This window comes from Plectropomus leopardus, chromosome 6 (assembly GCF_026936395.1).
Source record: "Plectropomus leopardus strain MGB_pleo_1.0 chromosome 6, ASM2693639v1, whole genome shotgun sequence".
Classification (NCBI taxonomy): domain Eukaryota; kingdom Metazoa; phylum Chordata; class Actinopteri; order Perciformes; family Serranidae; genus Plectropomus; species Plectropomus leopardus.
The window spans coordinates 22952221-22979727 of record NC_142181.1 but is presented as its reverse complement, the minus strand read 5'-3'; the positions used below and the strand labels follow the sequence as shown (position 1 = coordinate 22979727).

General features: G+C 40.2%; 4 protein-coding genes across 4 annotated transcripts; 3 read left to right on the top strand and 1 right to left on the bottom strand.

Moving 5' to 3' along the window:
- LOC121940070 (extracellular calcium-sensing receptor-like) lies at positions 1-3911 on the top strand. The gene is made up of 7 exons (XM_088078285.1): positions 1-276; positions 371-660; positions 870-1165; positions 1903-2108; positions 2236-2457; positions 2735-2858; positions 2936-3911. The coding sequence occupies exons 1-7, from the start codon at positions 16-18 to the stop codon at positions 3877-3879; spliced, it is 2343 nt and encodes a 780-aa protein (XP_087934411.1). The 5' UTR covers positions 1-15; the 3' UTR covers positions 3880-3911.
- A 533-nt stretch (positions 3912-4444) lies between these two features.
- Positions 4445-9934, top strand: olfcu1 (olfactory receptor C family, u1). Its single transcript, XM_088078331.1, has 14 exons — positions 4445-4522; positions 4823-4926; positions 5139-5299; positions 5492-5655; positions 5846-5998; positions 6084-6284; positions 6437-6700; positions 6854-7048; positions 7182-7312; positions 7495-7591; positions 7764-7887; positions 8046-8518; positions 8619-8699; positions 9578-9934. Exons 1-14 carry the CDS (start codon positions 4445-4447, stop codon positions 9932-9934), a joined length of 2583 nt encoding a protein of 860 aa, XP_087934457.1.
- Positions 9935-11891: 1957 nt separating this feature from the next.
- LOC121943066 (extracellular calcium-sensing receptor-like) lies at positions 11892-18564 on the bottom strand. Its single transcript, XM_088078330.1, has 10 exons — positions 18560-18564; positions 16853-17026; positions 15842-16130; positions 15671-15757; positions 14839-15030; positions 14087-14356; positions 13823-14026; positions 13510-13734; positions 12899-13022; positions 11892-12793 (listed from the first exon to the last, which is right to left on the bottom strand). Exons 1-10 carry the CDS (start codon positions 18562-18564, stop codon positions 11892-11894), a joined length of 2472 nt encoding a protein of 823 aa, XP_087934456.1.
- A 945-nt stretch (positions 18565-19509) lies between these two features.
- Positions 19510-25544, top strand: LOC121943064 (extracellular calcium-sensing receptor-like). Its single transcript, XM_088078329.1, has 7 exons — positions 19510-19848; positions 20452-20739; positions 21615-22163; positions 22286-22504; positions 24334-24457; positions 24564-25036; positions 25125-25544. Exons 1-7 carry the CDS (start codon positions 19525-19527, stop codon positions 25542-25544), a joined length of 2397 nt encoding a protein of 798 aa, XP_087934455.1. The 5' UTR covers positions 19510-19524.
- The last annotated feature ends 1963 nt before the right edge of the window (positions 25545-27507 follow it).

Genomic DNA, 27507 nt, shown 5'->3' with positions numbered 1-27507 from the left:
CGCTTCTCACGTGCAATGATCTTCGCCATAGAAGAAATTAACAGCAGCACAGAGCTGCTGCCGGGTATCAAACTCGGTTATCAGATCTATGACTCGTGCGCCTCTGTGCCTGTGGCAGTGCATGTGGCATTTCAGCTTTCAAGTGGTCTGGACCCTGTGTTTTACACCGATGATAACTGCTCACGATCTGGAATGGTGATGGCTGTTGTTGGTGAGTCTGGATCCACACCATCCATCAGCATGTCACGTATCATCGGGTCCTTTAACATTCCTCAAGTAAATATTTTGAATTTCTGGCAAACTATGTTTAATATACAGTACTGGTTTTTCATCTCTCCTTTTGAATATTTATACTGTTGCTTTCCTTTAGGTGAGCCACTTTGCCACTTGTGCATGCCTGTCTGATAAGCAGCAGTACCCGACTTTCTTCAGAACAATCCCCAGTGATCAGTTCCAGGCTGACGCTCTGGCCAAGCTGGTGAAACACTTTGGCTGGACTTGGATAGGTGCTGTCCATTCAGATTCAGACTATGGAAATAATGGCGTGGCTACTTTCCTGGAAGCAGCACACAAAGAGGGAATCTGTGTGGAATATTCAGAGGCTTTCTATCGGACAAACCCACGTAGCAGAATCCAGAGAGTGGCAGATGTTATCCGGAGGTTTCTACATCACTGATTGTGCAAAAATGTTCTGTAAAATATAAGATGAGACTTTTTTTTAATATCTTTGCATTGATATAGTAATGAAAATGAGTCAGTGAGAAAAAATACTGAAGTAAACAATATTTCATGTTTGTCTCTGTTTCCTATCTCAATTCAATTTCAATGTTATGTTTATACTTGTATAATATTATGCACTGTCTCTCCAGGTCCACAGCTATGGTTGTTGTGGCATTTGCCTCTCCTGGAGACATGAGGATCCTGCTGGAGGAGCTGTCACTCAAGCCTTCTCCACCTCGCCAGTGGATAGGCAGTGAGTCGTGGGTAACTGACCCAGAAATGCTGGGTTTCAGCTTTTGTGCTGGAGCCATTGGATTCGGTATTGAGCAATCTGTCATCCCAGGTCTGAGAGACTTCTTGCTGGACCTCTCCCCCTCTAAAGTGTCTGCCTCTCCAGTGCTGACTGAGTTCTGGGAGGATGCTTTCAACTGCAGGCTGGGGAAAAGTGAGACAGTTATGCTGATTTTTGACACATGTAACATTCACAGTTTGGTCATTGTGGTCATGCTGTGTTGTTTTGATGATTGTGTGATGCCACTCTTAGACCAGACCCCAGAAAGGGAATTTACTGGCATTGAACAAAGACACAAATTGCATCTCTGTACATAATTTCATTTGATTGAATAATTTTCCAGTCATGTGTAGGCACTCTGCTGTCTTGGAAAATACTTTGTGTGAACTTTGCTGCAGTTGTTTCACAACGTTAATAATGTCCTGAACACAAGTACACACAGACTCCAGGCCACCAAGCAAAACAAAATACTAACAAATTGCTGCAACTTCACTTACTAGCATGTATCAGTTACACTTCTGATTGAAGTATTTTAGTCATTTATTTGTTTCAAGATTCTAATTATTTATTGGTAAATGCACAACAATTACAGAGAAGTAGTACTACGCAATGACATTTTTAGATGTCAGGCTCACTTTAACAATGCTACTGATACCAGGGAGGATGCATTCAACTGCAGGATGGTGAGGAAACTGCTTTGAAATTAAATGTGAAACAATCATGTTTAATAGATGAATTAATACAGTATACAGTATGTATTTGATTTTGTACAATACATATTTGGTAGTTTAAACAAAAACTCAAAAAAAGGATAATGAACATATACAGATGAATTATAATGTAACATCATTGTCAACTCTAAAATCAGCTTTCTGTTATGTATGTTTTAGGTGCAGCCACAGACGTGAGTGTGTGTGATGGAACTGAAGACATACAAAAGCTCCAGACCCCGTACACTGATACATCACAGCTGCGAATCACTAACATGGTGTACAAGGCTGTTTATGCAATAGCACATGCCATCCATAATGCAGTGTGCCAGGACACTAATTCTGCAGCTCATTGTGATAAATTCACGAGGATAGACTCCAAAGAGGTCAGTAGAAACAAATATTTGAACACCCCAATGTTCATTTTTGCTACAGTATGAAATTAAACATTCAATTTATTTTACATTGTTAAATTTCTCTTCCTCACTGTGTAACTCAACCTCATCCTAAAAGGTTCTTAGTCAACTGAGGAAAGTAAATTTTTCCCAGAATGGTTATGATGTGTCATTTGATGCCAACGGAGATCCTGTGGCCACATACGAGCTGGTTAACTGGCAGAAAAGTGAGAGTGGGAGCATTGAATTGGTGACAGTAGGGCACTATGATGCATCACTGCCAGTGGGCCAGGAGTTCAGGATCAACAGGAAGCTCACCTGGGTGAATGGCAACACACAGGTAAAGAGCAAGTAGTGAGTTTTAATGTTTTTACTGTGTAGACTGTAACGTTGGAAATGTTAAAAGCCTTGTTTTAGCCTCATCTGATTTTTTTTTTTTTACACAAAATGAGTACTGTGTAATTTGTACCTAAACACTGACAATAAACATATACACAATACACATATTGATATGTGAGTATTGCTTTAAGGCACTCGACAAATATGAGCCTAACCGTTATTCTACAAAGGATTATAGCGCATCTGAATATGTATGTTTGTTTGTATCGATGTGACAGGTGCCTGTGTCAGTGTGCAGTGTCAGCTGTCCTCCAGGAACTCGTAAAGTTCTGCAGAAAGGAAAACCCATCTGCTGTTATGATTGTATACCATGTCCTGAGGGGGAGATGAGTAATGCTACAGGTACTTTTACTTCTTAATGCATGTCAATGACATTAAATACACAATAAGTTAAGCCATTTTTGTTATATGTTTTTCAGATTCCCCTGATTGTTTCTCGTGCCCCAAAGAGTTCTGGCCTAATGCAGAAAGAGACACTTGTCTCCCCAAGCCTGTAGAGTTTCTTTCCTTCAACGAGATCCTGGGAATCATCCTGACTGTATTCTCAGTTGGTGGTGCCTGTCTTGCCATTATAACAGCAGTAGTGTTTTATCGTCACAGGACAACCCCGATTGTCAGGGCCAACAACTCTGAGCTGAGCTTCCTGCTGCTCTTCTCCCTGACTCTTTGTTTCTTATGTTCGTTAACTTTCATTGGAGCACCCTCTGAGTGGTCCTGCATGCTGCGCCACACAGCATTTGGGATCACCTTCGTCCTCTGTATGTCTTGTGTTCTTGGAAAAACAATCGTAGTGTTAATGGCCTTTAAAGCTACACTCCCAGGCAGTAATGTGATGAAATGGTTTGGTCCTCCACAGCAGAGAATGACTGTAGTCATTTTCACATTCATTCAAGTTTTAATATGTACCGTTTGGCTTGTTGTTAGTCCCCCTTTTCCAGTGAAAAACCTGACCACATACAAGAAGAGAATCATTTTGGAGTGTGCATTAGGCTCAGCTATTGGGTTCTGGGCTGTTCTTGGGTACGTCAGCCTACTGGCTGTCTTTTGTTTTGTGCTAGCAGTCTTTGCCCGAAAACTACCTGATAATTTTAATGAAGCCAAGCTCATCACCTTCAGCATGCTGATATTTTGTGCTGTCTGGATCACATTTATTCCAGCATATGTCAGCTCTCCTGGGAAATTTACTGTGGCTGTGGAGATCTTTGCCATTCTGGCCTCCAGTTTTGGACTAATACTCTGTATATTTGCTCCAAAATGTTACATCATATTGTGCATGCCAGAGAAGAACACCAAGATACATTTAATGAACAAAGATAGAAATAAATTTGAAACAGTGAGGATGGCAACAGTTTGGAGCTCTTGAGGTATACAAGTTTAGAGCTTTGAAATGCACCTTTAAAACAGTCACCCACCCCCTCATCCCCCACCCCCAGCCTCCTTTTGTGTCTTAGTCTGTTGTTCACTTTATTTAGATTGTATATTTGCATGTTAATTATTGCTTTCTTTCTTTTGAATAAACGTTTTTGGGAATCTTGCTGTGTGTTTAATAATGTTCTAAACTGAATGATTTGCCAACCCCTGCTGTGTTAAGAACTCCAGAATTCTTTAGTCTTTAATACTAACATGATATACGTTTTTATAGTTATTGTTTTAATTACAAATGAGATTTACAAATAGATAGTAAGCATAACAAGCGAACAGCTGCCTGACTAGAAGAAAGAACCAGAACTGCTCCTCTCTGCAGCATGAATTTGTTTTATATGTTTATTGCAAATTTTGGATTAAACTGTGGCCATGGTTTTTTTTTTTAATATAATATAGTTATAATATAAATAACATAGTCATTGCTAAGCCTCATACTGAACTTGATCCATGTATAATCCTCTCACCTGTGCAATTATGTTTCATTTTGATTGGATGATCCGGCAATGACTCATATGACCAATGAAATGATGCAAGCATCACAGTTTTCATATAGTTTACTTCATCACCCTTTCAGAGACTATGTTGGAAAATCAGCATCTCTGGCATGCACAGTCTTCATGGGGTCATTTTGGACACTGCATTATACCCTTTTGGGGGCTTCTCAGTGGCTGCTTCTTTTAGCGTTATTTAGCCTTCTTTTTCCAGTGTTTTCTGTAACTAAGAGTTTGAAGGAAAAGGAAAGACTTTGTCTAAAGAAAGGTTTGGTGAAAGGAGAAGAGACAAAGGGACTAAGTGATTTAGGGATAGAGGGAGTGAGTGGTGTTGGCTCTAGCTTACCTCAGTGTGTAAAACTGGCAGACAATGAGTATCTGGCCCTGCAGTTGGGAGGGGATGTTGTGATTGGAGGGCTCTTTCCTCTGCATTACATAGCTCCTATGCCACAGCACAGTTACCTCAGCAAACCTCAGCTCATGCCTTGCAGTGGGTAAGTGTCAGGATACTGTTGATATCCGATTTTAACCCACAATTAATAATTAATGCATTTTAACACAAATAAGTGAAAGCATTTCCCCTTGCTGTGATTAGATTGATATGTTTGTCTGTCCCCATGCCTTGATTGATATTGTGGTGTGATACTGTTTTATGCCTCATTAAAAATGACATAGACTGAATTCATCTTCATGGAATTACCTACAGCTTTGACCACAGAGCCTTCCGCTGGATGATGACCATGGTGTTCGCAGTGGAGGAAATTAATCAGAATTCAAAGCTGTTACCAGGTGTTAAACTGGGCTACCAAATCATGGACAGCTGTGACCATGTCCACACCAGCCTGCAAGCTCTTTTGTCTTTTGTCAGTCATTCCAACACTGTAAAGACTAAGCTGAAACATATGAAAGAAACAGAAAAAAGATCAGATATCTTAAAGGATAGGTCTACCAGATATAAGGCAGTAAAGACAAAGGAAATAAAAAGAAAGAAAAGGATGCTGAGCACATTGAAAAAGACAGACACTGAAATTGGTAAAGAAAAACCTCACTGGCTTAAAGATTATGGAAATTATGTAAAGGGAAATATAACACAGGAGAAAATGAATGGGAGTGCAAAATCTGAATATTCGCCCATATGTCATGTGCCTGCTGTGATCGGCCTTGCATCTTCTTCACCCACAAGAGCTGTAGCTCAAACTCTTGGTCCTTTCAACCTCCCGTTGGTAAGAAAGGAATAAAAACTCAGAAATATGAACCCTTCTTTATTTTCACTTTAGCTTTCCTTTCCACCATATTGTTGTGTGAATGGTAGTGGCAATTTATTTCCGTCCTTGTTAACAATTTTCCAAGACAAATGTACATAATAATGAGGATTTGTGTCTGGCATTTTTCCTATCTCAATAACACCTGTAGGTGAGTTATTTTGCCACCTGTGCCTGTCTGACTAACAAGCATATGTACCCATCATTCATGCGGACTGTGCCAAGTGATCTCTTTCAAGTTCAAGGTCTTGTTCAGCTGGTCACCTTTTTAGGATGGCTCTGGGTGGGCACAATCGGGACCATGGTGAGATAAGGACTTCTTTTACCCCACTATATGTCAGTTAAACAAACACACATAATTTACAGAACCTTTCTCTTATATTTTTTAGGATGACTACAGTCACTATGGCATCCAAGCATTTTCTAATCAGTTTAGACAACAAGGAGGGTGTCTGGAATTTCATCTGACTATCCCAAAATCACCCACAGTGACTGAGATACAACATATGGCAGACAAGCTGCAGAGTTCAACCGCAAAGGTAGTGGTGGTCTTTGCCACAGAGGGACAACTGCTGGATCTGCTTATAGAGGTAAGCAAAGTCAATGTATTTACATTTGCATAAAATATGGAAATGCAGTATTTAAAGTAATAGTGTGGGAATGAAGTATATTGAAATAATATTGGTGCTCATATTCAACTGTGTGCTTTCTTAACATCATTTAAGTATGCCTTATTTTGCAGTTGGCTCAAAGAAATGTGACAGGGATCCAGTGGGTAGCTAGTGAAGCCTGGGTGACCGCTAGCCTGCTGAGCTCACCTCGCTTTCACTCTCTCTTAGAGGGCACGCTGGGCTTCTCCTTCCCTGGGGTCAGGATCCCCGGCTTGAAAGAGTTTCTGCTGAATGTTCGCCCTTCTCCCAAACCTGGGATGGAATTTGTCAACATGTTCTGGGAAGAGCTGTTTGGCTGCAGGCTAAAATTTATAGGAGACAGGTCCAAAGAAAATGTCACAAATATTGTCGATAATGGAGAATTGGATGTCTTTGGCTACAAATCAGACTCTCAACACAGTTCTGGTTCATTGCTCAGGCCAATTGTAGGAAAAAATAGCAGATTAACGGGGTCAACTGATGAAAACTATAAAGGTGCTCCTGGAAAGCCTACATGCACTGGTTCAGAGGATCTTAGGTACACTGCCAGCAGTTACACAGATGTATCTCAGGTCAGAATATCATATAATGTGTATAAAGCTGTATACGCCATCGCCCATGCTCTGCACACTTTACTGAATTGTGACTCTGAAGGACATAACAAGGGAATGTGTGAGACACATAAGCCATTTACATCAAGGCAGGTAAGTTAGACCACTGCAAAAAAAATAAAATTTTATATATATATATATATATATATATGTCACTTTTTGTGTTGTTGCATCATCTTTTGGCCTTTTGATCTTTTTTTCTTCCTCCCTCCCTCCTTTTCCACAGTTGCTGCATCATCTAAAAACAGTGAATTTTACCAACCAGTTTGAGGAGAAGGTATATTTTGACTCCAATGGAGAGCCGGTCCCTCTCTACGACATCATTAACTGGCAGAAGGACACCAAGGGTGAAATTAGGTGGAGCATTATACTTCGCGGCACAGGCATATGCCTGTCCTTTTAAGAAATCATGATTAAGAAGCTATATGTTTATTACTGTTATTGAAGCATTCAGCTGAGTTGTGATAAAAAATAAATAAAAGTGTTACTCATAAGATTTGGCATGATTGCATTTTGAAATAATTTCATGCTGTGTTCAGATTTATCAAAGTGGGAAGCTATGACGGTTCAGCACCATTGAGACAACAGTTGCAGATAGAGCAGAGTACCGTTGTATGGACAAATGGACAGTCACAGGTAGGTCTTTTGTCCCCTAAAATTAAATCATGTTTCAAAAATGATTTTATTTTCTTCACAGGATAGAGCATTTTAAGTATTACCTGATAATTAAAATTGCTGTATTTTTTTCCACATGAAAAATATAAATAAGTAAATCTTGTTGTGTATTTTAACACCTTTATTAATTCAGGTGCCTACATCTCAGTGTAGTGTCCCATGTCCCCCTGGCAGCAGGCAGGCCAGACGTCCTGGGGAGCCCCACTGCTGCTTTGACTGTTTGCCCTGTGCAGATGGAGAGATCAGCAACCATACTGGTAGCCCATGGATCATTTCTGAATTTATATATTCTCTAACTCTTGTTAGGAAATTACCTGGAGAGTCATCAAAAAATGTTGTATCAATATAAAATCTTGGTGTGCAGAATTTGAGTTTTGTGCATTTACAAGTGTGCAAGTACTGTGTGTCTCCAAAGGTTCCACTGAGTGTACGAAATGTCCTGAATACTTCTGGTCAGACAAGGATAAGGTGAAATGTGTGGCCGGTGTCGAGGAATTCCTGTCTTTCCATGATACGATGGGCATCATCCTGGTCGCACTCACACTACTTGGTGTTGTCCTGACAACGATCATCACTGCTGTTTTTCACCATTTCCGTTCCACTCCGATCGTCAAGGCCAACAACTCAGAAATAAGTTTTTTGCTTCTCCTGTCACTCACACTCTGCTTCTTGTGTTCCCTGCTGTTTGTTGGCCAGCCGTCTGTGTGGACATGTAGGCTTCGACAGGCAGCATTCGGGATTAGTTTTGTCCTTTGTCTGTCCTGCCTCCTTGTTAAGACCATTGTGGTTCTCTTGGCCTTCAGATCTAATGTACCTGGTTCTAGGGCTCTGAAGCTGTTTGGTCCCTCTCAACAGAGGACCCTGATTCTCTGCACTACAACCCCTCAGGTGGTAGGGCCATGTAGCCATCACTATCTTTTACCTCAGTTGTTGACTATTTCAAATGTTTGTGTTTTTTGAATTTCATAATTTTTAATCTTGCCCTCAGGTGTGTCTTTGCGCTGGTTGGATTTTAGGAGCACCTCCCTTCCCATTCAAGAATCCAAACTACCAAGCCTCAACTGGAAAAGTAAGAACTAGCAGCTTATCCCTTAGTTGTATAACACCATACTATCAGTGCATTCTGTTTAAGTGCACAATGCAAAAAGGCACCTTTTACATACATAAAGAATGCTGCTGGAGGGCATCAGCTGAGAGTTCGGCCAGATCTGGTCACGGTGTTACGTTGCTGGACGGCACCTGGCATGTCTGCATGATCTGGCCACAGCAGCATCACTTAAGAATGCAGTTGGATGTAACCGGTTGCATGCACATGAAATGTGGCAGGACAGTGTCAGATTTAAACGCTGCCTGTCACGACGTAATACAAGGAGCACAAGTGCCTATGGGGCCGGAGGGAGGGGAAGGTGGATGGTTCAAACAAATCCAGAGTTTGAAGTTAGAAATTTTGTGTTTTGTGTTCTCTGCCTGTTTGAATTTGATGTTCTTTTTCTAAACCTTACCATGAGCCTCCCTCTTCTAATCCCAACCATCCATGGCTTTGTTACTTAAACCTAACCATCCATGCCAGTCTGGCCTTGGTTGCCATGTGCTGTCGTTCCCTAAACATAACCATGTGCGCCATCAAATCAGTATGTGCATTTGTTTGTTACATTACGGTAGTGGCATCCTGGAGCATTAATAGCAGACGTAGAGGGGTAAAAAAATAGATGCAGAAGTCCACTCACAAAGCGGCAACATGTGACGAGTTGGGATGAAAACCTGTTTGAACTAGTGTCAAACAGAGAATGTTTTTTGATACTACCATCAGAAGTAACCAAAGTCAGAAATGCAAAATCATAGACACAGTGGCTTTCATGTTTGTCACTGAAATCAGAAAGGAACTATTTGAACAATATGAACTAATTTATTAAATGATTTGTATTTTTTACTGTTGGACAAATATAGATTGTTGTGGAGTGTAAGGAGCCATGGCCCCCTGGATTTTATCTCGTCCTGGGCTACATCGGTCTAATGGCCTTCGTCTGCCTCCTCCTGGCATTCCTCGGACGCAAGCTACCTGATAGATTCAATGAGGCAAAGCTCATCACCTTCAGCATGCTGATCTTCTGTGCCGTGTGGATTTCTTTCATCCCAGCTTATGTCAGCTCCCCTGGGAAGTTTACTGTGGCTGTTGAAGTTTTTGCTATATTAGCATCCAGTTTAGGACTGTTGCTTTGTATTTTTGTACCCAAATGTTATATTATTTTATTTCGGCCTCAGAGAAACATTAAGAAAGGCATGACTGGAAAATATCTGTCATGAACATAATATTTATGTTGTAGGTGCTCATTTTAAGTGGCCATCAAGCAAACAGAAGCACATACGTTTTTTCATAAATCATAGTCAAATAAAAAAGGTTGAATATTTGCATGTGAAACAAAAATAAATTATCAAATGAAACTTGTTTTTCAAGTTGTGATGTTAATAAAAATGTCTCAAGTAGGGACTTGACTGTAATTTTTTCTCATTTCTGTAAAAAAGACTGGATTGTGCTGGAACTTTACCTGTTATTGTACAATGTCTCTTAGTCTATAACCCTTTATCTGGGGAGATTTGTTTTATTAGACTTCTTATGACTGCAGTAAAAAAGTTAGGTGTCAGTATCTGCACATTCCTTGGGGGCCTTTAAATTTGAAAATCTGAGAAAGAAGATTTGGACTTCCCTTAAAGAACTCATTTAAACCAAAGCATCTCTGAAAATTGAGAAATAATTATTTAATTGCTGAGAGTAATGCATTTGTAATGACTTATTAGAAACCTTGGACTCAGTTTCAGAGAAAAGCACCAAACACCAACAACAATTCACTGGATCCAAATCTTTACTTAGGTGCTCAGTGGTCATACACGTGAAGGCAGTCAACAACAGCAGGAAAATCCTTGCAGGGAAATCACACAGAAACAAAGTTCATAAATCCAAGCAGTGTCAAAAACCAGGGAATCAAACATGAGAAAAAGACTGGAAAGCATGAACACACAATGGCCACAATGACAACCTGGCAACTGAATGGGGAGAAACACTGGGCTTTAAAAACAAGGGCTGATTACTAACTACACACAGGTGAGTGACAGAAGACACAGGTGAAGCACATGAGGTAGTCAACAAAGGAGGGAAAACTCAGGAAGTAAAAGTAGCACTAAACACAATGACAACACATTTCAAAATAAAACAGGAACCGGACACAAATACATGAGCATAAAGTTGACAGAATACCATTGGATTTGACATGGGTTGGATTGGCAGGGTTCAAAATGGTTTTCTAAGACTGATTTTAAATGATTATACTGAAAAGTGCAAGTATTGGGTTAGCTGCATTCTTCTTGCAGCAGGGTGAAGGTAACATAGTTTGGGTTTAAAATAACAAATAAATTTAATTAAGAAATAACCTCAACTCGCTGCACATATTTGCCTTATTTTTCCCTCAGGACAAAAGATTGACTATGTTACAATAAACACAGAATTTTGAGTCTTTTTCATAAATAATTACAGAATATTTATTATTTTTTGTCCAGTGCCCCATTTAGCTTGAATCAATCCAAAACTTAAGCTCACAAGTTTAGAAGGGTAAATTAGCATCAGATATTTCCCTAACATACTGAGCTTCAGAAATGACAAATAGTTATGCATAAATATCATTCTTTCTTTATTAATACATCAAAGTGTAACACACAACAACTCATGTCAGAACAAACTTGTAATAAATTATAATTTGCTAACTATTTTTAGATTACATTAAACATTGAAAAGAAAACTGAAACATTTTCAAAGTTTAACTTGAAGTGATAGTTTGGGATTTTAGGAGTGAGGCTGTATGAGATACTTATATATGGTCATTGCATTACATAGAGTAGCTGGCAGTTGACACACTCATAGTTTGCAGGCGCGCACCCCGCAGAAGTTGATATCAAAACATATTTTAGCTGCTTGAAAAAGGCCTACCTAAAAGATCAATATCAGTCTAGATAGATGCTATATTTCGAGTATACTTAACGCTTTACCTCCCCCTCATGTAGCCTTTTCCTTTGGCACTACATTTCTCATTCGCTGCCGGTCAGCTGTTTGGGTCAGAAAGTGCTGTAAGTGGCTGTTACGGGACTGAAACAAAACTTAATGTTGAAAACACTCTCAATACAGCATCCTCTTAGGCTGATATTGGATTTTTTAGGTAGGCATTTTTTAAAGCAGCAAAAATGTGTTTGATATGAACCTCTTTAAAGCATGTTACTTCTTTTCTTTTCCCATTAGGTGCTGTTTTGTATTCTTTTCTGGCTTCAGTAAAATAATGTAACACTTTGGAGCAAACAGACAGAACAACAAGCCAAAGCTGGAAGCCAAAATGGCAAAAGACTCCACTGCATCGGCATAATTTCCAGGGGAGCTGATATAAGCAGGGATGAATGCTAGCCACACAGCACAGAAGATCAGCATGCTAAAAGTGATGAACTTGGCTTCATTGAAGTTTCCCGGCAACTTACGGGCCAAAAAAGCCAGTACAAAGCACAGACAGGCCTGCAGACCAATATATCCCAGAACGCACCAGAACGCCAGGCTGGAGCCCACACTACACTCCAGTATGATCTTTGAGCGTTCGTATTCTGTATTTCGGGATGGAAAAGGGGGAGCATCAATGAGCCAGGCAGCACAGATAATCACTTGAACTAGAGTGCAAGTGAAGATAATGGCCCTCTGCTGCTTGGGCCCCAGCCACTTCATGATGTTGTCCCCTGGCCTGGTGGCAGTGAAAGCGGCCAACACCACCAGAGTCTTCCCCAGGATGCAAGAGATGCAAAGTGAAAATGTGATGCTAAAGGCAGTGTGGCGCAACATGCAGGACCACGATGTTGGCTCACCAATGAACACCAGGGAACACAGGAAACATAGTGTCAAAGCAAAGAGGATAAAGTAGCTAAGTTCAGAGTTATTCACACGGACGATGGCTGTGTTTCTATGGTAGAAAAAGACTGCAAAGACAACAATAGTGATACAGGCACCCACCACAGAGATCACTGTTAGGGCTATACCTAAGGAATCATAGGCCAAGAACTCCACCTTCTTAGGGATGCAGGCGGTTCTGTCATTGTTTGACCAGAAGTCCTCGGGACAAAACGTGCACTCTACTGAATCTAAAGGGAAGAGAATCAAAAGGGAGTAGCTCAGTGGTCAAATATTACCTTTATGTAAGAAAATATATTTGAATTGTGCTTTATGTTGTTTAGTTTTAAGCTCACTTGTCTGATTGCTAATTTTGCCACTGTCACATGGTACACAGTCAAAGCAGCAGACAGGCTCCCCACGACGGACAGCCTTCCGGGACCCTGGAAGACAGCTGGAACTGCATACAGACACTGGCACCTAGGGAGCATATATTGTCTTTCAGCTCTGCTGTGTGAAAAGAGTAAGCTGAAATTATTCGTCAATTCCTTGATCAATCCAACCCCCCCCCCGAAAAAAAAAGGTTATACCATTATTATATTAAATGTCAGGATGTGCTGAACATCACTATAAATCAAGTGTGTCAAACTAGAATATTGTACGAATAAGCCAACATTCCATTTCAGGATTTAATTTGGAAGAAAAACACCTTGTGCCTTTGTTTATGCTATACATACAGTGTTTCATTTTAATGCAATTTAATACTTTTGTTGTTGAAGAATTCCACCACTGGGAATTCAACAGCGAGTGTTAAACAGGCTTTGAACTCTACTGTTTACTGTATGATTGCAAAGGAACTCACATCAGACCCAGCCTGTCCTGCCCACCTGACTTACCTCCACCTCAACCTACAGAACTTCAACAGTTGGCATCTGATGAAGGTAAAAACACAGTTTGAGCAGCTTGCCTCGCTCTGATGCCCTGCCCACATTATCCTGTTCTCCTGGATGACCAGCTCCTCCCCGGGCGGCTTGGTTCCATCAAACAACCCCACGCTGACAAATTCAATGTTCCCGCCTGTGCCTCTCTGCCAGTTGAGAACATCATAATAGGGTATAGAGTCGCCCTTTAGGTCAAAGTTCACCTCCTCCCCGGCAATGTTAAATGTCACTTCCTGGAGGTAGTACTGAAGCTTGAAAACCAACAGATCACATTAAATATTCTTTAAAAGAATCAAATATAATTTACAGTGCAATAACTGTACGAAAGTTGAAATATACCTGCCAGGGGTGTATGTTGCTGCTTTGAGCACATGAGTTGTTTTGGAAAGGACCACTTCCTGGTTGACAGAGAAGGAGGTTGTGCAGGGAATGAGCAATTGCATATACAGCCTTGTAGACATTATAGGCCACTCTAGGGCTTGATGTATTCATGTAGGCTGAATGCTGCTCCAGCAGGGACTCCTGCCCTGAGCAGGGAGGCAACTGGGAGTCAGGCAACGGAGAGGATCTGCAACCATACAGGGCCTGCCAGAGCTCCTTAACCAGAATATTATTGGGATACATCTGTGGGTTGACTGTCTGCAGATAGTCACTGAGTCTGGAGATGTGACCTTTTCTGATGCCAAACCCAATTGTGCCCCCTAGGTAGGGGTAATACTCGCTCCCTGTAAAGACAGATGCTGTGACCCAGGCCTCGCTAGCCACCCACTGGATTCCAGTGATGTTTTGTGTCATATAGTCAATCAAGAAAGGTGTCATCTCCCCCTCGGCTGAAAATACCACCACCACTTTTGCCAAAGAGCTTTGCATCACCTTTCCAGAGAGGTATATGATGGTGGAGCAAAGAGTTTCACAAGTAAGAGAGAAGGCAAAAATAAAGCAGGTTAAGTGAAACTTAGCAAGAATCAAATAATGTGAAATGATTGCATTTTTTTTTCTAAAGTCCCAACATGTAAGATTTAAATATTTCCTAATATGGTGACATCTAGTGTTATTTTTTAAAAAAAAAGAAACTTGGCAAACAGCAATACTCCTTCCCCTCCCCTACAAGGAGCCAACCAGGGGACTCTGTCATGCAAGGGCTGAAAGCATAACAGACTGCAGCAAATTTCAACTGAATTGTATACTTTCTATGACATAATAACATAAAAAAAATATCCACATAGGGACTTTAATTGCACTGTTGAGTAATAAGCACCTACATTAAAAGAGGTGGGGGAGTGGGGGTGGGGGATTAAGGGGATTTAAAATCTTCTCAAGCCAGACAACTTAACTCAGCGTGTCTTTGTATCTACCTGCATGATCTCCAGAGCCCTCTGGCGATTGTAGAGCAGAGGGATCATTTCCTGGTATGCTACGCACACCTTGGTACCCTGTAATTCTCTCAGTAAACCCTGGACAGCAAAGCGCCCGTATTCATGGTCCCCTCTCACCAGCCCAACCCAAGTCCAGTTGAGGCGCACCAGCAGCTGAGCAATGGCTTTCACCTGGGTTTATCATAAAAGAGTACCAACTTACTTGGACTCAAAACAGACATTAAGAGTTATCTGACATAGTTTTATTTTTTGTATTAGAAGTTATTTGCTCATATACAGCACTGCCAGACAACACATTAATATATTGCAATTTTTTTTATAAAAAAGTATTTTGACTGTGAAAGCACTGAAAGATTATCAACCCCTCTTTAAACCTGAGAGAAATGACTTGATTCATTTTATTTATTTTTTTCAATGAGAAGAGGGCAATGAGCAATAAATGGAGAAATTAGTAACAAGTAGTACAAATAAATTACCCCCAAATTAGTAAAAATAGAAACAACAAATAAAATCAAATGAATCAATTATAAATGTTTTTTTACCTGCAACATAATTTCAAATACATAATTATATGAATTCTTCTGATTTTATAATTACAAACAAAGCGTTTCCCCCTAGATTTAAAAAAAAAAAAAAAAAAAATCTACATTTCTTTCCAAGTTGCTAATGTTTTTCCCATATTTTTTGAAAGAAATCACATCGTTTTGCTCAGGGTTCAAAGGTTAAAATACCTCTAAAATATGTCTAAAAGCAGCACAAGAAAAGTGATGTCACTCCAGGTTTCAAAGAGTTAATCTGAGGCCTCACTCACTTGATAGTCATCATTAGGGATTACTCTGAAGAAGTTGGGATATTTTCTTCTGTCAGTCAAACATGCACATGAAGAAAAATAGCTGATCTGTATAAAAAAGAAAATGAAACACATTATAGGGTAACATGCTAATGTTTTGGAAGAATTACAGAGGAAAAAAGTCATCATTACCATTGGGATTCTGAATCGTTGCAGGATTCTTGACACCACAATTGACTGAGCAGAACCAGATTCCCCTATTACAGCGAGTAGAGGAGAGGCACCTCTGCACATGTGAGAGCTGTCCTCGCTCAGCCCGTTCAACACAGCCAGAGCAGCCCTCTGGCCTGTCAGTGGATATGCACATGAATCAAAGATTTTGTACCCAAGGGTGTAATTGGGCAGTAGCTCTGCACTCTGGTTTATTTCCTCCACCGCCAGCCTCATGGTCTGCGCCCAGCGGAAAGCCCTGGGATCAAAGCTGTCATCCAGAAGACACAGAAACACATCACACACACAATGAACAAATGCACATGTGGAAAAAAGGTCACATTAAATGCAGAGATTATGTTTTTATTTTGGCATTAAATTGCATCTTTTTATCTTTAATAAAATGATTGAGTGGTTTCTTCTTGCTCTGTCCATATTTTAATATTAACAAGGTATGCCCTTGGTAATGTTTTTTTTTAAGGTCTCCAAGTTTCTAATTATTTCTGAAATGTTAACTTGAAAGACCCATGTGATTTGGAACAAATTTTAGGAAAAATTGATACACTGTTTCCAAATCTAAATAGTACCAAATTACATTTATTTTCCAGTTGACTAATTGGGAATTATTTGGAAAGAATTAGAGGCTCACACAGTCACAAAATAAAGCATTATCGTGACTTTTTGTGTGTGTGTGTGTGTGTGTGTGTGTGTGTGTGTGTGTGTGTGTGTCTGGACCTTTTTTCTTTAAAACCTCTGCAATTAAAGTCAAAGCGCATGTCAGTTCAAGCCATCAATGTTTACATTCATTTTTTTGTCACGTCAGGCTAAATTATTGCTGTACAATAAACTAAAATCTGGTACATATGCTGCATAGTCCATTCATTTAAACAAGAGTTGTACCAAAAAACATGTTTGCACAACAATCAGACACCTTTTAAATGATGTCATTAAGTTAAACACCTCCATTATGATTTCTACATCCATCAAACTTACCCATTGCACTTCACTGGCGGTGGTCTGTAGGTGCAGTTGAGGTCTGGCATCTCTTGGTTATAATGAAGAGGGAAGATACCCCCGATGACAAAGTCACCCTTGGCCACAAAGCTTGGCTGAAAGCTGTTTTGAAGTGTGCACACATCAGCTGCAGATAGGGGTGAGGGACTGAAGCTGGAAATCGGGTTATGAGTTATTGTAAAGACACACAAAGAATGGAGCAAGATAACTAATACAAGCAGAGTCATATTGTCACACTTCTCCAAAGAGGGAGAGAGAGCAAGGAAATGGGCAAGTTATATAGTATGTGACATTCTCATTCGTGCATCTTATGAGTGACAGAGTGACATTGGATCAGCAGCCCCGCCTGATTTATTTACCAATGTGAGTTAATGCAGACTACATCATAAAAGTAAATTATGTAGCAGGACAATGATACTCAAGATAGAATGTCCTATTAAAAAAAAAACAAGCTTAAAAAAAACTTAATGGCAAAACAAATACAGTACTTTCACCCCAAAAGCAAATAATTTGTAAAAATAAACTGCACATCAGTTTAGAGCCCATCTATCTCTATGAGTCTTTCCGCACTAAATCTAAAGCATCCACAATCCCAGATGTGAGGCCAACCAGGCAAATGGTTGGGAAAAAGGGCCCCCAATGGCCACTGAAACAGGCACATTTTGCAAAGACAACAAAAAAAAACCCTATAAGGCATTATGCAGTACACCATCTCTGCCCAAAAAAGCCTAAGCGGCGCCTCTTCTAGCTACTGTATGGCAACTAGTTGTTGAAATATTCAAGTGCGTGTGTGTGTGTGTGTGTGTGTGTGTGAGGTGCTATTTATGTTTTCAACAGATGATTATGACAATAATGGCTTTTGCTCACGCAATCTATCGATTGTCTCAGATATCCACGCCATAATTCCCTTCATATTGTCACCCAACAAAAAGGATACATTAACATATCTTCATATAACAGTGTGCATGTTGTCATACAAATTAATACCCCACGGATGACATGTTGTACTACAAAAATTCATGCATTTAACGTCAAGTAACATAGGTTCAGTTTAAGCAAGTGAATTTACGTAGGTTAGAGATTGGAGAAGAACCATAAATATTCAAAGTTCGCATGGTTATGAACACAGATCTCCTGGAGAAAGACTTGGGGAAAAGTCTTATTTTTGTGAGGCATCCACCATCCCAACCTGCATACTAACAGGAACCACTTCCCTCCCAACATGTTCTCATCCCAAATTGTCAAATGTTGCAGCTTTGCTAATGAACTTACATATGACAAGTTAGATATCCTCTTGCATCTGTTGTTTATGCTCCAGGATGCCACTTTCATTTTGTCAACAAAGGCACATGGTGGGATGACACAGAACAGATGGCTTGGTTTAAGGGGAGGAGGCACATGATAAGGTGTAGAAAAAGAGCACATTCAAACTGGAGGAGAATACCAGACTTCCGCATCAATGTCCAGGTTTGTAGGACACATTCACTTGCCCTCCTGCCCTTGTATTACGTTGTAACCGACAGCATTCCAAACTGACACTGTCCTGAGGCGTTTAATGCGCATGCAAAAGGCTCCATTTGGCTGCTCTCTCAAGTGATGCTGTTCATGCCCGTATCAGATGGATGCGCAATGAGTCGTCCAGATGTCTGTCAGCGTATAATATCACCGCGTCAGGTACTGACCAACCGCATTCTCAACTGAAGCTGTCCAGTGATGTTACATGCTTATTTGGAAGTTGCCATTTGGCTTCACGCAATTATGCTGAAAGCAGTGACGGAGCAGAGCTATTTGATGAGTTTGGAATCAAAAGGGGCCGTTCTTCCTTACTCCAGCGCATTGATCACATGATTGCAGTCTTCCCGAATAGTTGGGTTAATACTCAAATTACTGACTTAACATTAGGCAAGACGTGTACGAATGTGTCCCCTGTATTTTGGCCATAACATTAGAACCAGTAGTAATAAAATAAACTGAGAGGTTCCAGACTAATTCACATTTTTGTCGTGGTCTTGTGATGAAAGGCTGGAGCTGACTGTGACAATTTATTATTATTATTATTATTTTATTTAGGGTACTATTTTTTCCCGCTACCTCTGGCACTTCAGGTCATTCCTTTAATGGTGTTACAGCTACTGTATCTGGGTGGTACCATTAGATCACGTGTGCTAACTGCAGTGTTTAAATAAGCTGAGACCTGTAATATCATATCCTTTCTATGTTATTAGAAAGGGAGACACTACTTATATATTTAGTCATGGCTGTGCCAGCTGCAAAGCTTATTACATTCCTTTTTCTCTTTTGGGGTAAACCTGGCTCAGCTGCTGCTCTGAAAAACTGTGTTTTCTTGGGGGACGAGGAGAAAAACAATTTGTATGAAGATGGAGATGTAGTTATAGGGGGCTTATTCCCTTTACACTACAGCCCTGTGGCTTCTCTGCAATCATACACAACAAAACCAACACCTACTATGTATAAGTAGTGAGTAAATGTATGAATGCATTGGATAGCTGTTGGCATGTGTCGTACAGAGCAGATCATATTCTATTGTATTTGTGTTTGGGGTATTTTAATATACATAAATACAGTACCTTTGCTGTGTGATGAACTGCTTTTATTTTCTGTACAGTTTCAACTCTCGTGCTTTACGTTGGATGCAGACCATGACTTTTGCAATCAAAGAGATCAACCAGCGCAGTGACCTCCTGCCACATCTCAAACTTGGATTCCACATTCGTGACAGTTGTGATGACATACCTGTGTCTCTGAGAGCATCCTTGCTGTTGGTGAACGGACAGCCAGAGACAGACACCAGAGCTGAGAGTGAGAACAGAGACAAAGGTCTGGAAAGAAACAATAATTCAAATTTAGGCTGTGCTGCTGTCCAAAGCACTGTGTCCCCTGTAATCATAGGAGATGCTGCCTCTGGGGTGTCGATGGCCCTGCTACGGAGCCTGGGTTCCTTCCATATCCCCCTGGTGAGACTGCCTGAGTCTTTGTAATTTACTTTTGATAATGTCTACAATATGTATATTTGTCCTACCATATCAAATCGGTCTTTTGCAGGTCTCTTTATTAGTGCCACAGATTTGCCAATCATTGCTTTACTGTTAAAATCACACTTCTCACAACTTTTGGGGGAAAGGAACAGCAGCACCATTTGCTCTTTCTGATAATGCAGTTTTCAGATACCCAAACAGGTTTTTAAAATGGATTAAATGGCTTAACAAGAAGGAATTTCCTTCACCTACAGAGAAACACTTAATCCTCCAAATATTTAAAAAACACCAAATTGGCAGAACATGTTTTTCACTGGACACAGATTGCTTGCTGTTGATCACACATCAAGCTATACAGCTATTTATTTGTAAATTTAAAGTGTACTTTCAGAAATGTAGAAAACATGTCAAAATTTTTAAAAAAAAGCAGTGTTAAGTCATCTTTCATTTTAACAGCCTGGTAGTTACATAAAGTCACTTGACTCCAAATTATATTATTATTATATTATAATTTAATGCTTACAATCATTTTCATTGAGCCAACCTGTGCAGAAGGCTTATAATTGTTTTCTGTAACTCTAGGTGAGCTATTTTGCGTCCTGCAGCTGTCTGAGTAACCAGAGAGAGTTCCCCACATTCATGCGCACCATGCCGAGTGACGCCTTTCAGATCAGAGCTCTGGCCCAGCTGGTTAGCTATTTTGGCTGGACCTGGGTGGGGGTCATTGGGTTGGAATCTGATTACGCTCGCTTTGCTATCCAGCTTTTCCTGCAGGAGTCAGTGCAGTACGGAGTGTGTGCTGCCTATACTCACTTCTACCCTGTAATCCTGAGTCAGCATGCTCTCGATGAGCTCCTGGATGTAATTCAGGTACTGATGAGTCAATACATTTTTTTTTCATACATACAAGAGGTAGACAAAATTACATGACCACCTGCAAAATACATTTGTGAAGCTCATACGTTCAAATGTTTCTTAGTATTGTTTCAGAAAGGTGTCAGTTCAACTCAATTGTTATTGAGGCTGCAGCTTGTTGTACTTTGAATACTGTGTACTGACTAGTAAGGATCAATGGTGGAATTTTCATATGTACATTTTTACCACCATAAATATAAATTTCAATTAAATTGGTATCTCTGTCTTCTATAAGCACAAATAACCAAAACAAATATTTTATTATATAGGTAGTATTATTCCTGATTTACATCCCCAACAAGCAAGACAGATGAAATTGATATATCCTTAAAGTAAATAATACATGCAAAAACTACAATATAGTTTTAACCACTAAAATTGCATCCTTGTCTTAGGAGCACTGCCCTGTGCTTTTTTTAAAAACTGTGATTTATGTTCAGTTGCAGACGTGTTGTATTAGAGTTAACTGTCTTCAAAAAGAATTTGGGTTCACAAAGCATTAACAGTATTAAAACACCAAATACAATGAAAAATACTATTAAGGTAATTCAACACCTCTCTGACACAATTAAGTCTCGCAAATTAACAAAAGGGATTACAGGGTGATATATTGGAAAGGATTGTCATAGGATTGATTTTCCTATAATCAAATTTATTTTTGCATGCCCCATACACATAGCTTGTTCATGTACATTTTCATTAATGTTTCAAAGTGCCTTGATCTGTATTATTATAGGTGTTTGTCCAACAACTCTTAAATAAAGCTCTTAAAACATTATTACATTTTCAAAGATTAAAGCATTTACTTTACCTATATTTTCACTCTTTAGATGGCGTCCTCAAAGGTTATCATTAACTTCTGTAGTGATTCAGAGATGAAGGGTATTTTAAGAGAGGTTCGACGTCGGAATATAACCGGTCTGCAGTGGATTGCCAGTGAAGCTTGGGCCACTGCCAAATCTCTCTGGGAAAAGTTTGGAGATCTGCTAACAGGAACACTAGGATTTGCCATCCAGAGAGCCGATGTGATTCCAGGCCTGAAACAACACCTTGCTGGTCTCAGACTATCCAATATTCATGAATCAGCTTTCTTCATAGAATTTTGGGAGGAAATGTTTAACTGCCGACTAAATGGGTCAGTCGGCCACTCACATAGTGGTGACAACTACAACAACAGATTGCCATGTAAAGGGACGGAGGATTTATTTGAGGTTTACTCTCCTTACTCTGATGTGACACAACTAAGGGTGTCATATAATGTCTACAAGGCTGTATATGTGGTGGCCCATGCCTTACAGGATATGAGTAACTGCATAGTCGGAGAGGGGCCTTTCCTTAATGGTGCATGTGCAGACCCAAAGAATGTTAAACCTTGGCAGGTGAGACTGATTGTGCCTTAAATATCATTTCAGGGTAAAAAATGTTAGACAAAGATGAAAAATAAGTCAAGTTTTGTGTAGTTTGTGTTGTTTTGAGATATCCTTTTTCTTTCCCTCCTTAGCTAATTCACTATATGAGGCGAGTACATTTTTCTGCACTGGGGGAGAAAGTAAACTTTGATCAAAATGGTGACCCCATTGCTTATTACGATCTATTGAACTGGCAGAGGAAGCCTGACGGCTCACTACATTTGGTAAAAGTTGGTTTCTATGATGCCTCCTCGCCTGGGCGCAACCTGGTCATCAATGATTCAGTGATTCAGTGGCCTTCTGGGAAGCAGGTGTGTTCCCTGCAAACAGGCCTGAGACCATGTTCACCTCTTATGCTGCTTTATGAACTGTTGATCAGCACATCCGATAATTTGTTCTCATTAGTGTGCAATTTACTTTATTGTCAAACAAGCAGAAGTAAATATCACCTCTGAATATAACCTCTTCAACCTGACATCAAATTCATGTTAATTTTGCAGACATAAAACACATTAATTGCCCAATTTTGTGATAACAATTTGCACTAAAGTACAGTGGCCCTGAGAATTATGAAACTGCATGCAAATAGACCAAACACAATTATATTTGAAAACCACCATCAATTTGAAAACAAATCTGCATCCATCCATCTTTTATGTTACAGCAGGCTAAGCAAAGTAGTCCTGATGCTCCTCTGCCTTGCAACATTTTTCAGCTCCTTCTGGGAGAACCCCAAGGGGAGGCATTCCCAGGCCAGATAACAGATAGAATTCCTCCAGTATGTTCTGGGTCTAGTCTGGGGTCTCCTACCAGAGGTGAACCTCTGAAGGGAAGCACCCTCGATGCATCCTGATCAGATGTCTGCACCACCTCAAATGGCCCCTGTTGACCTGAAGGAGCACAGCTCTACTCTGAGCTACCTTCAGATGTCTGAGGCCCTTACTCTTTCCCTGAAAATGAGCCCAGCCACCCGACAGAGGTAACTCATTGTAGTCTTATTCTTTCAGTCAATACCCAAAGCTTATGAGGGTTGGAACATAGATCACCTGGTAAACTGAATGCTTTGCCTCCCTGCTCAGCTTCATCTTTACCACAAACATGTTACAATGCCTATATCATTGGTGACATCAAACCAAACCTGTCCAATTGAATGAGACCCCGATGTACTTAAAATTTGCTTTAAGAAATTACTCACTTCCAACCCAGAAGAGGCAAGCCACCACTTTCGGACAGAGTACCATGGCGTCAGAATGTTAGGTGCTGACTCCCATCCTGACCGCTTTAACCTTGTTTGTAAAATGTCCAGTGCATGCTGGAGATCATGGTCTAAAAAATCCAACAGAACCACATTATCTACAAAAGAGTTGCAATTCTGGAGTCCCCAAAGTAGACACTCTCTTCCCCACAGCTGTGCCTTGAAATCCTGTCCATGAATATTACAAACAAATCAGTGACAAGGAACCACCCTGGCTGAGGCCAATTCCCATAGATCATGTTTGACTTTGTGTCGGGATTATGGACACAGCTCTTACTTTAGTTATAGTATAATGGCTAAGTGTCTTGAAGCAATGGTCCCAGTACCCAATAATCCCGATTTAGCCTCCACAGGACTCTTCTAGGGAGCACAGTTGTAATCCGTCTCCAAGTCCACAAAACACATGCTGACTGGATAAGCAAACACCCATGACCCCGACCGAATCAAAATTGATCCTCCTGAATTGAGGTTCAAAAACTGGTTGCAGTCTCCTTTCAAGCACCCTGGCATAAGTTTTCTCAGGGAAGCTGAGCAGTGTGATAACCCGAAAGGCACTGTCCTTGACATCCACAAGACAATGGAAGTTCAGGATGCAATACTGTCAACAAAGAGAGTCCAACAATGTCTAAAGCCTTCAGCACTCAGGGCCAGGGTTAGGAGCTTCTTGTCTACACAATTTCATGAACCTGTTATATATGTATCACAATAGTAGGTAACTAATGTAACTGTATTCAATTTTCAGTTGTGTCACAGCTTTTTAAAATCACACCTGTGTATGAAAAATGGTTAGCAGAGACCAGTATGGCATAACAAAAGAGAGGCACAGGTGAAAATTGTTTTAAATCAGTGTCTTGATTGTCAGAGTGGCTGAACTTTGCCTCTCAGGCTTTCAGGTCTGTATGCAGCAACAGTTGTCCTCCAGGTTCCCGCATCGCCAGGAGAAAAGGGGAACCAATCTGCTGCTTCGACTGTGTCCCCTGTGCTGAGGGAGAAGTTAGTAATGAGACTGGTGTGTTGTGTTCTGGATGTTATCACCCATTCTTCTTTGTGCTAACCCACTTATATCTGATATTGCCTTCCTAAATTTAAAAGTTCTTCTCTCTCCCGATCTCCAGATTCTTTAGAGTGCTCACGCTGCTCGAAGGACACATGGCCAAATAAAGTTAGAGATCTCTGCATCCCAAAGACAACTGAGTTCCTGTCTTACCATGAGTCAATGGGTATTGTGCTGTGCATTGTGTCTGTCCTTGGAGCTTGTATTTCTCTCTCCATCCTCGCCATATTCTTCAAATACAAAGACACACCACTGGTTCGGGCCAACAACATGGAATTAAGCTTCCTTCTCTTGGTCTTTCTTGCTGTTTGTTTCCTTGTTGGCTTGTTGTTTATTGGTGAGCCTTCAGACTGGCTTTGCCGTATCAGGTACCCTGCATTTGGCATCAGTTTTGCCCTCTGCATTTCATGCCTCCTGGCCAAGACAGTAGTGGTCCTAATGGCTTTTAGGTCCACACTGCCAGGGAATAATGTCATGAAGTGGTTTGGACCCAGTCAGCAGAGAGCCAGTGTACTTTTAGGAACTGTTGTTCAGGTAGAATTACTTTTCATAAGTCAACTCTATAAATATGCTTTCAGCTGTGTCAAATAAAAATTAACATCCTGTTTTTCTCTTCACTCAGGTAATAATCTGTCTTATATGGCTGCTCACCAGTCCACCTCATGCCAACAGCAACACAGATTACAATGCTTCCATCATCATTGAGTGTGTTACTGGTTCAGATGTCGGCTTCTGGTGTGTCCTTGGATACATTGGCATCTTGGCCTGCATGTGCTTTCTGATGGCATTTTTGGCCCGCAAGCTGCCGGATAATTTTAACGAGGCAAAATTCATCACCTTCAGCATGCTGATATTCTTTGCAGTTTGGATTACTTTTATTCCAGTTTATGTGAGCACAGCCGGGAAATATACAGTGGCCGTCCATACATTTGCTATCTTAGCCTCAGCTTTTGGTCTCCTTTTTTGCATTTTTGCTCCAAAGTGCTACATCATAATTCTGAAACCGAATAAAAACAGCAAGAAAAACATGATGCAAAGGTGAAAATGATTGTAGATTAAATGTGTTGCTAAATCATTTCTGTGTATAAGAAAGACATTTAATACAATATATCTGTTATGTGATATGAACTATTAAATATTCATGCTTTAAACACAATAGTGCAATCCTTTTTTTTCCCAATACTGTTGCCCCATTGCTAGGTAACATATATTACATGTTGGGATGTACCTGGACACATCAGTTTCGTGGGGCCATTGGGTGTTACTGGCCTTTCAACAATGAAACACCCTTGCCCGAGCAACCCTGTTGAGCTTAATCAAGCTCAGGCTTGACTCCATATGGAACTCCAAGACCCATGACTCTCTTTCCCTAATCCACAGATATCTTGACACCACTTTGCCTGCCTCTGTGAAAGACTTGATGGCCCTTTGACTGCTGGGCCGTGATGCTTCATGAGTTTTAAAAAATAGTGCTGGGTAGCAAAATCCAACTGAAATGTTTAAATGTCATAAGCAGAAGTGCTGACTCTACATTGATGCCTGACATTGACAAGAAGTTGAGAGTGCCCACTATATTGGCTGGTCTCCAGTTGAGGGTGAAAGTACATTGAAGTTTTTAGTCAATATTACCAACCTAACCTTTATCACTTCATATTTTTCTTCTCTCACTCCCAGCTTCATGCATCCCTAAACACATTCAATTTTTCTAAACATGTATGGTGTTGAAATAAATCAAAAACTTTTGAGATCATGTAGCTTTGCAGGGCTTCCTTAAAGTCTTACCCAAGGTGTAGACCAAATGGCAAGTCAATCTGACCCAGCCCAGACTTATTATGTATACAATGTGTTAAGAATTAAAACACTGCAAATTTACCCATTTTTTGTGCCCAAAAACTGTATTTAGTATGGTAAGGAGAAATGTGACAATGCCCCCCCCCCTTTTTTTTTCTTTGATCTGATACTGAAATACTCTGGGCGAGTGTCTACCAACTTTTAATTTTTAGATAATACAGGAAATCACACCTTTACTAATGGTCAAAGTGTAATGTTTTAGTATGAAACTGGGACTCAGATGCAGAGAAAAGCACCAAACACCAATCACAGTTTATCAAATCCAAATCTTTACTGAAGGAAGCAGGGGTCATAAACATGTAGCCAGTCAGCGAAGGCAGAAAATTCCATTCTGGGAAATCACAAAAGTAACTAATTACAAAAAGCCAAGTAGTGTAAAACAAACAAACAAACAAACAAAAAAACAGGTAAACAAACAAGCTGGAAAGCACAAACACACTGTGGCAACAATGACAATCTGGCAACTGAATTAAGGACACACAGGGCTTTAAATACACAAGGGCTGACTACTAACTGCAAACAGGTGAATGAAACAAGACACAGGTGAAAGACATGAAGCAATCAAAAAAGGCAGGAAAACACAGGAAGTACAAGTTGCACTAAACACAATGAGAACACATTTCAAAATAAAACAGGAAGTGGACCCAAGCACATGAAGAGAAACTTGATAGAATATCACACAGGCAGGATTCCTATTACTATCTTTTATAAATAGTATATACCATATATGTACTTCATATAAATAAAAGTTGCAGAGCACTATTATTAGTCATACAGCACATGAAAACATCTACTTCATGAGTCATTCTCAATTAGTGTCAATGCGTTTTAGGAAATATATGTTTTTCCCTCTCACAAATCTCAAGTTTTGCTTTGTTGACTTAACAGCTGACACTCAAATACTTATAGGAACCTCTGTCTCACACACACATGCACAGATGTAAACAAACAGGCACACACACACACATACACACACACGCACACACACACACACACACACACAATTACGAGAAACTTGCATAAAACAATCAGGGACATTGAGAAATTGTATTTACAAATGCATTGCATTCTTCATGTAGTAAAGTAAAATTCAGTGATAGAATATATCTCTTGGATGCTCCTGAACACATCATCAGTGATGTAACCTGGGGTCC

Excerpts from the sequence above, each read along its gene's own strand:
- LOC121940070 (XM_088078285.1), top strand. The coding sequence starts at position 16 with ATGATCTTCGCCATAGAAGAAATTAACAGCAGCACAGAGCTGCTGCCG. Across the intron at positions 1,166-1,902 it reads CAACTGCAGGCTGGGGAAAA|GTGCAGCCACAGACGTGAGT; the intron begins GTGAGACAGTTA and ends TGTATGTTTTAG. Across the intron at positions 2,859-2,935 it reads GGAGATGAGTAATGCTACAG|ATTCCCCTGATTGTTTCTCG; the intron begins GTACTTTTACTT and ends TATGTTTTTCAG.
- olfcu1 (XM_088078331.1), top strand. The coding sequence starts at position 4,445 with ATGACTCATATGACCAATGAAATGATGCAAGCATCACAGTTTTCATAT. Across the intron at positions 4,523-4,822 it reads ATCACCCTTTCAGAGACTAT|TTGGGAGGGGATGTTGTGAT; the intron begins GTTGGAAAATCA and ends CTGGCCCTGCAG. Across the intron at positions 5,999-6,083 it reads TGGGCACAATCGGGACCATG|GATGACTACAGTCACTATGG; the intron begins GTGAGATAAGGA and ends TATATTTTTTAG.
- LOC121943066 (XM_088078330.1), bottom strand. Across the intron at positions 16,131-16,852 it reads CCGCCAGTGAAGTGCAATGG|CTTTGATCCCAGGGCTTTCC; the intron begins GTAAGTTTGATG and ends TCTGGATGACAG. Across the intron at positions 15,758-15,841 it reads AACGATTCAGAATCCCAATG|ATCAGCTATTTTTCTTCATG; the intron begins GTAATGATGACT and ends TTTTTTATACAG.
- LOC121943064 (XM_088078329.1), top strand. The coding sequence starts at position 19,525 with ATGCAGACCATGACTTTTGCAATCAAAGAGATCAACCAGCGCAGTGAC. Across the intron at positions 19,849-20,451 it reads GTTCCTTCCATATCCCCCTG|GTGAGCTATTTTGCGTCCTG; the intron begins GTGAGACTGCCT and ends CTGTAACTCTAG. Across the intron at positions 22,164-22,285 it reads AGAATGTTAAACCTTGGCAG|CTAATTCACTATATGAGGCG; the intron begins GTGAGACTGATT and ends TTCCCTCCTTAG.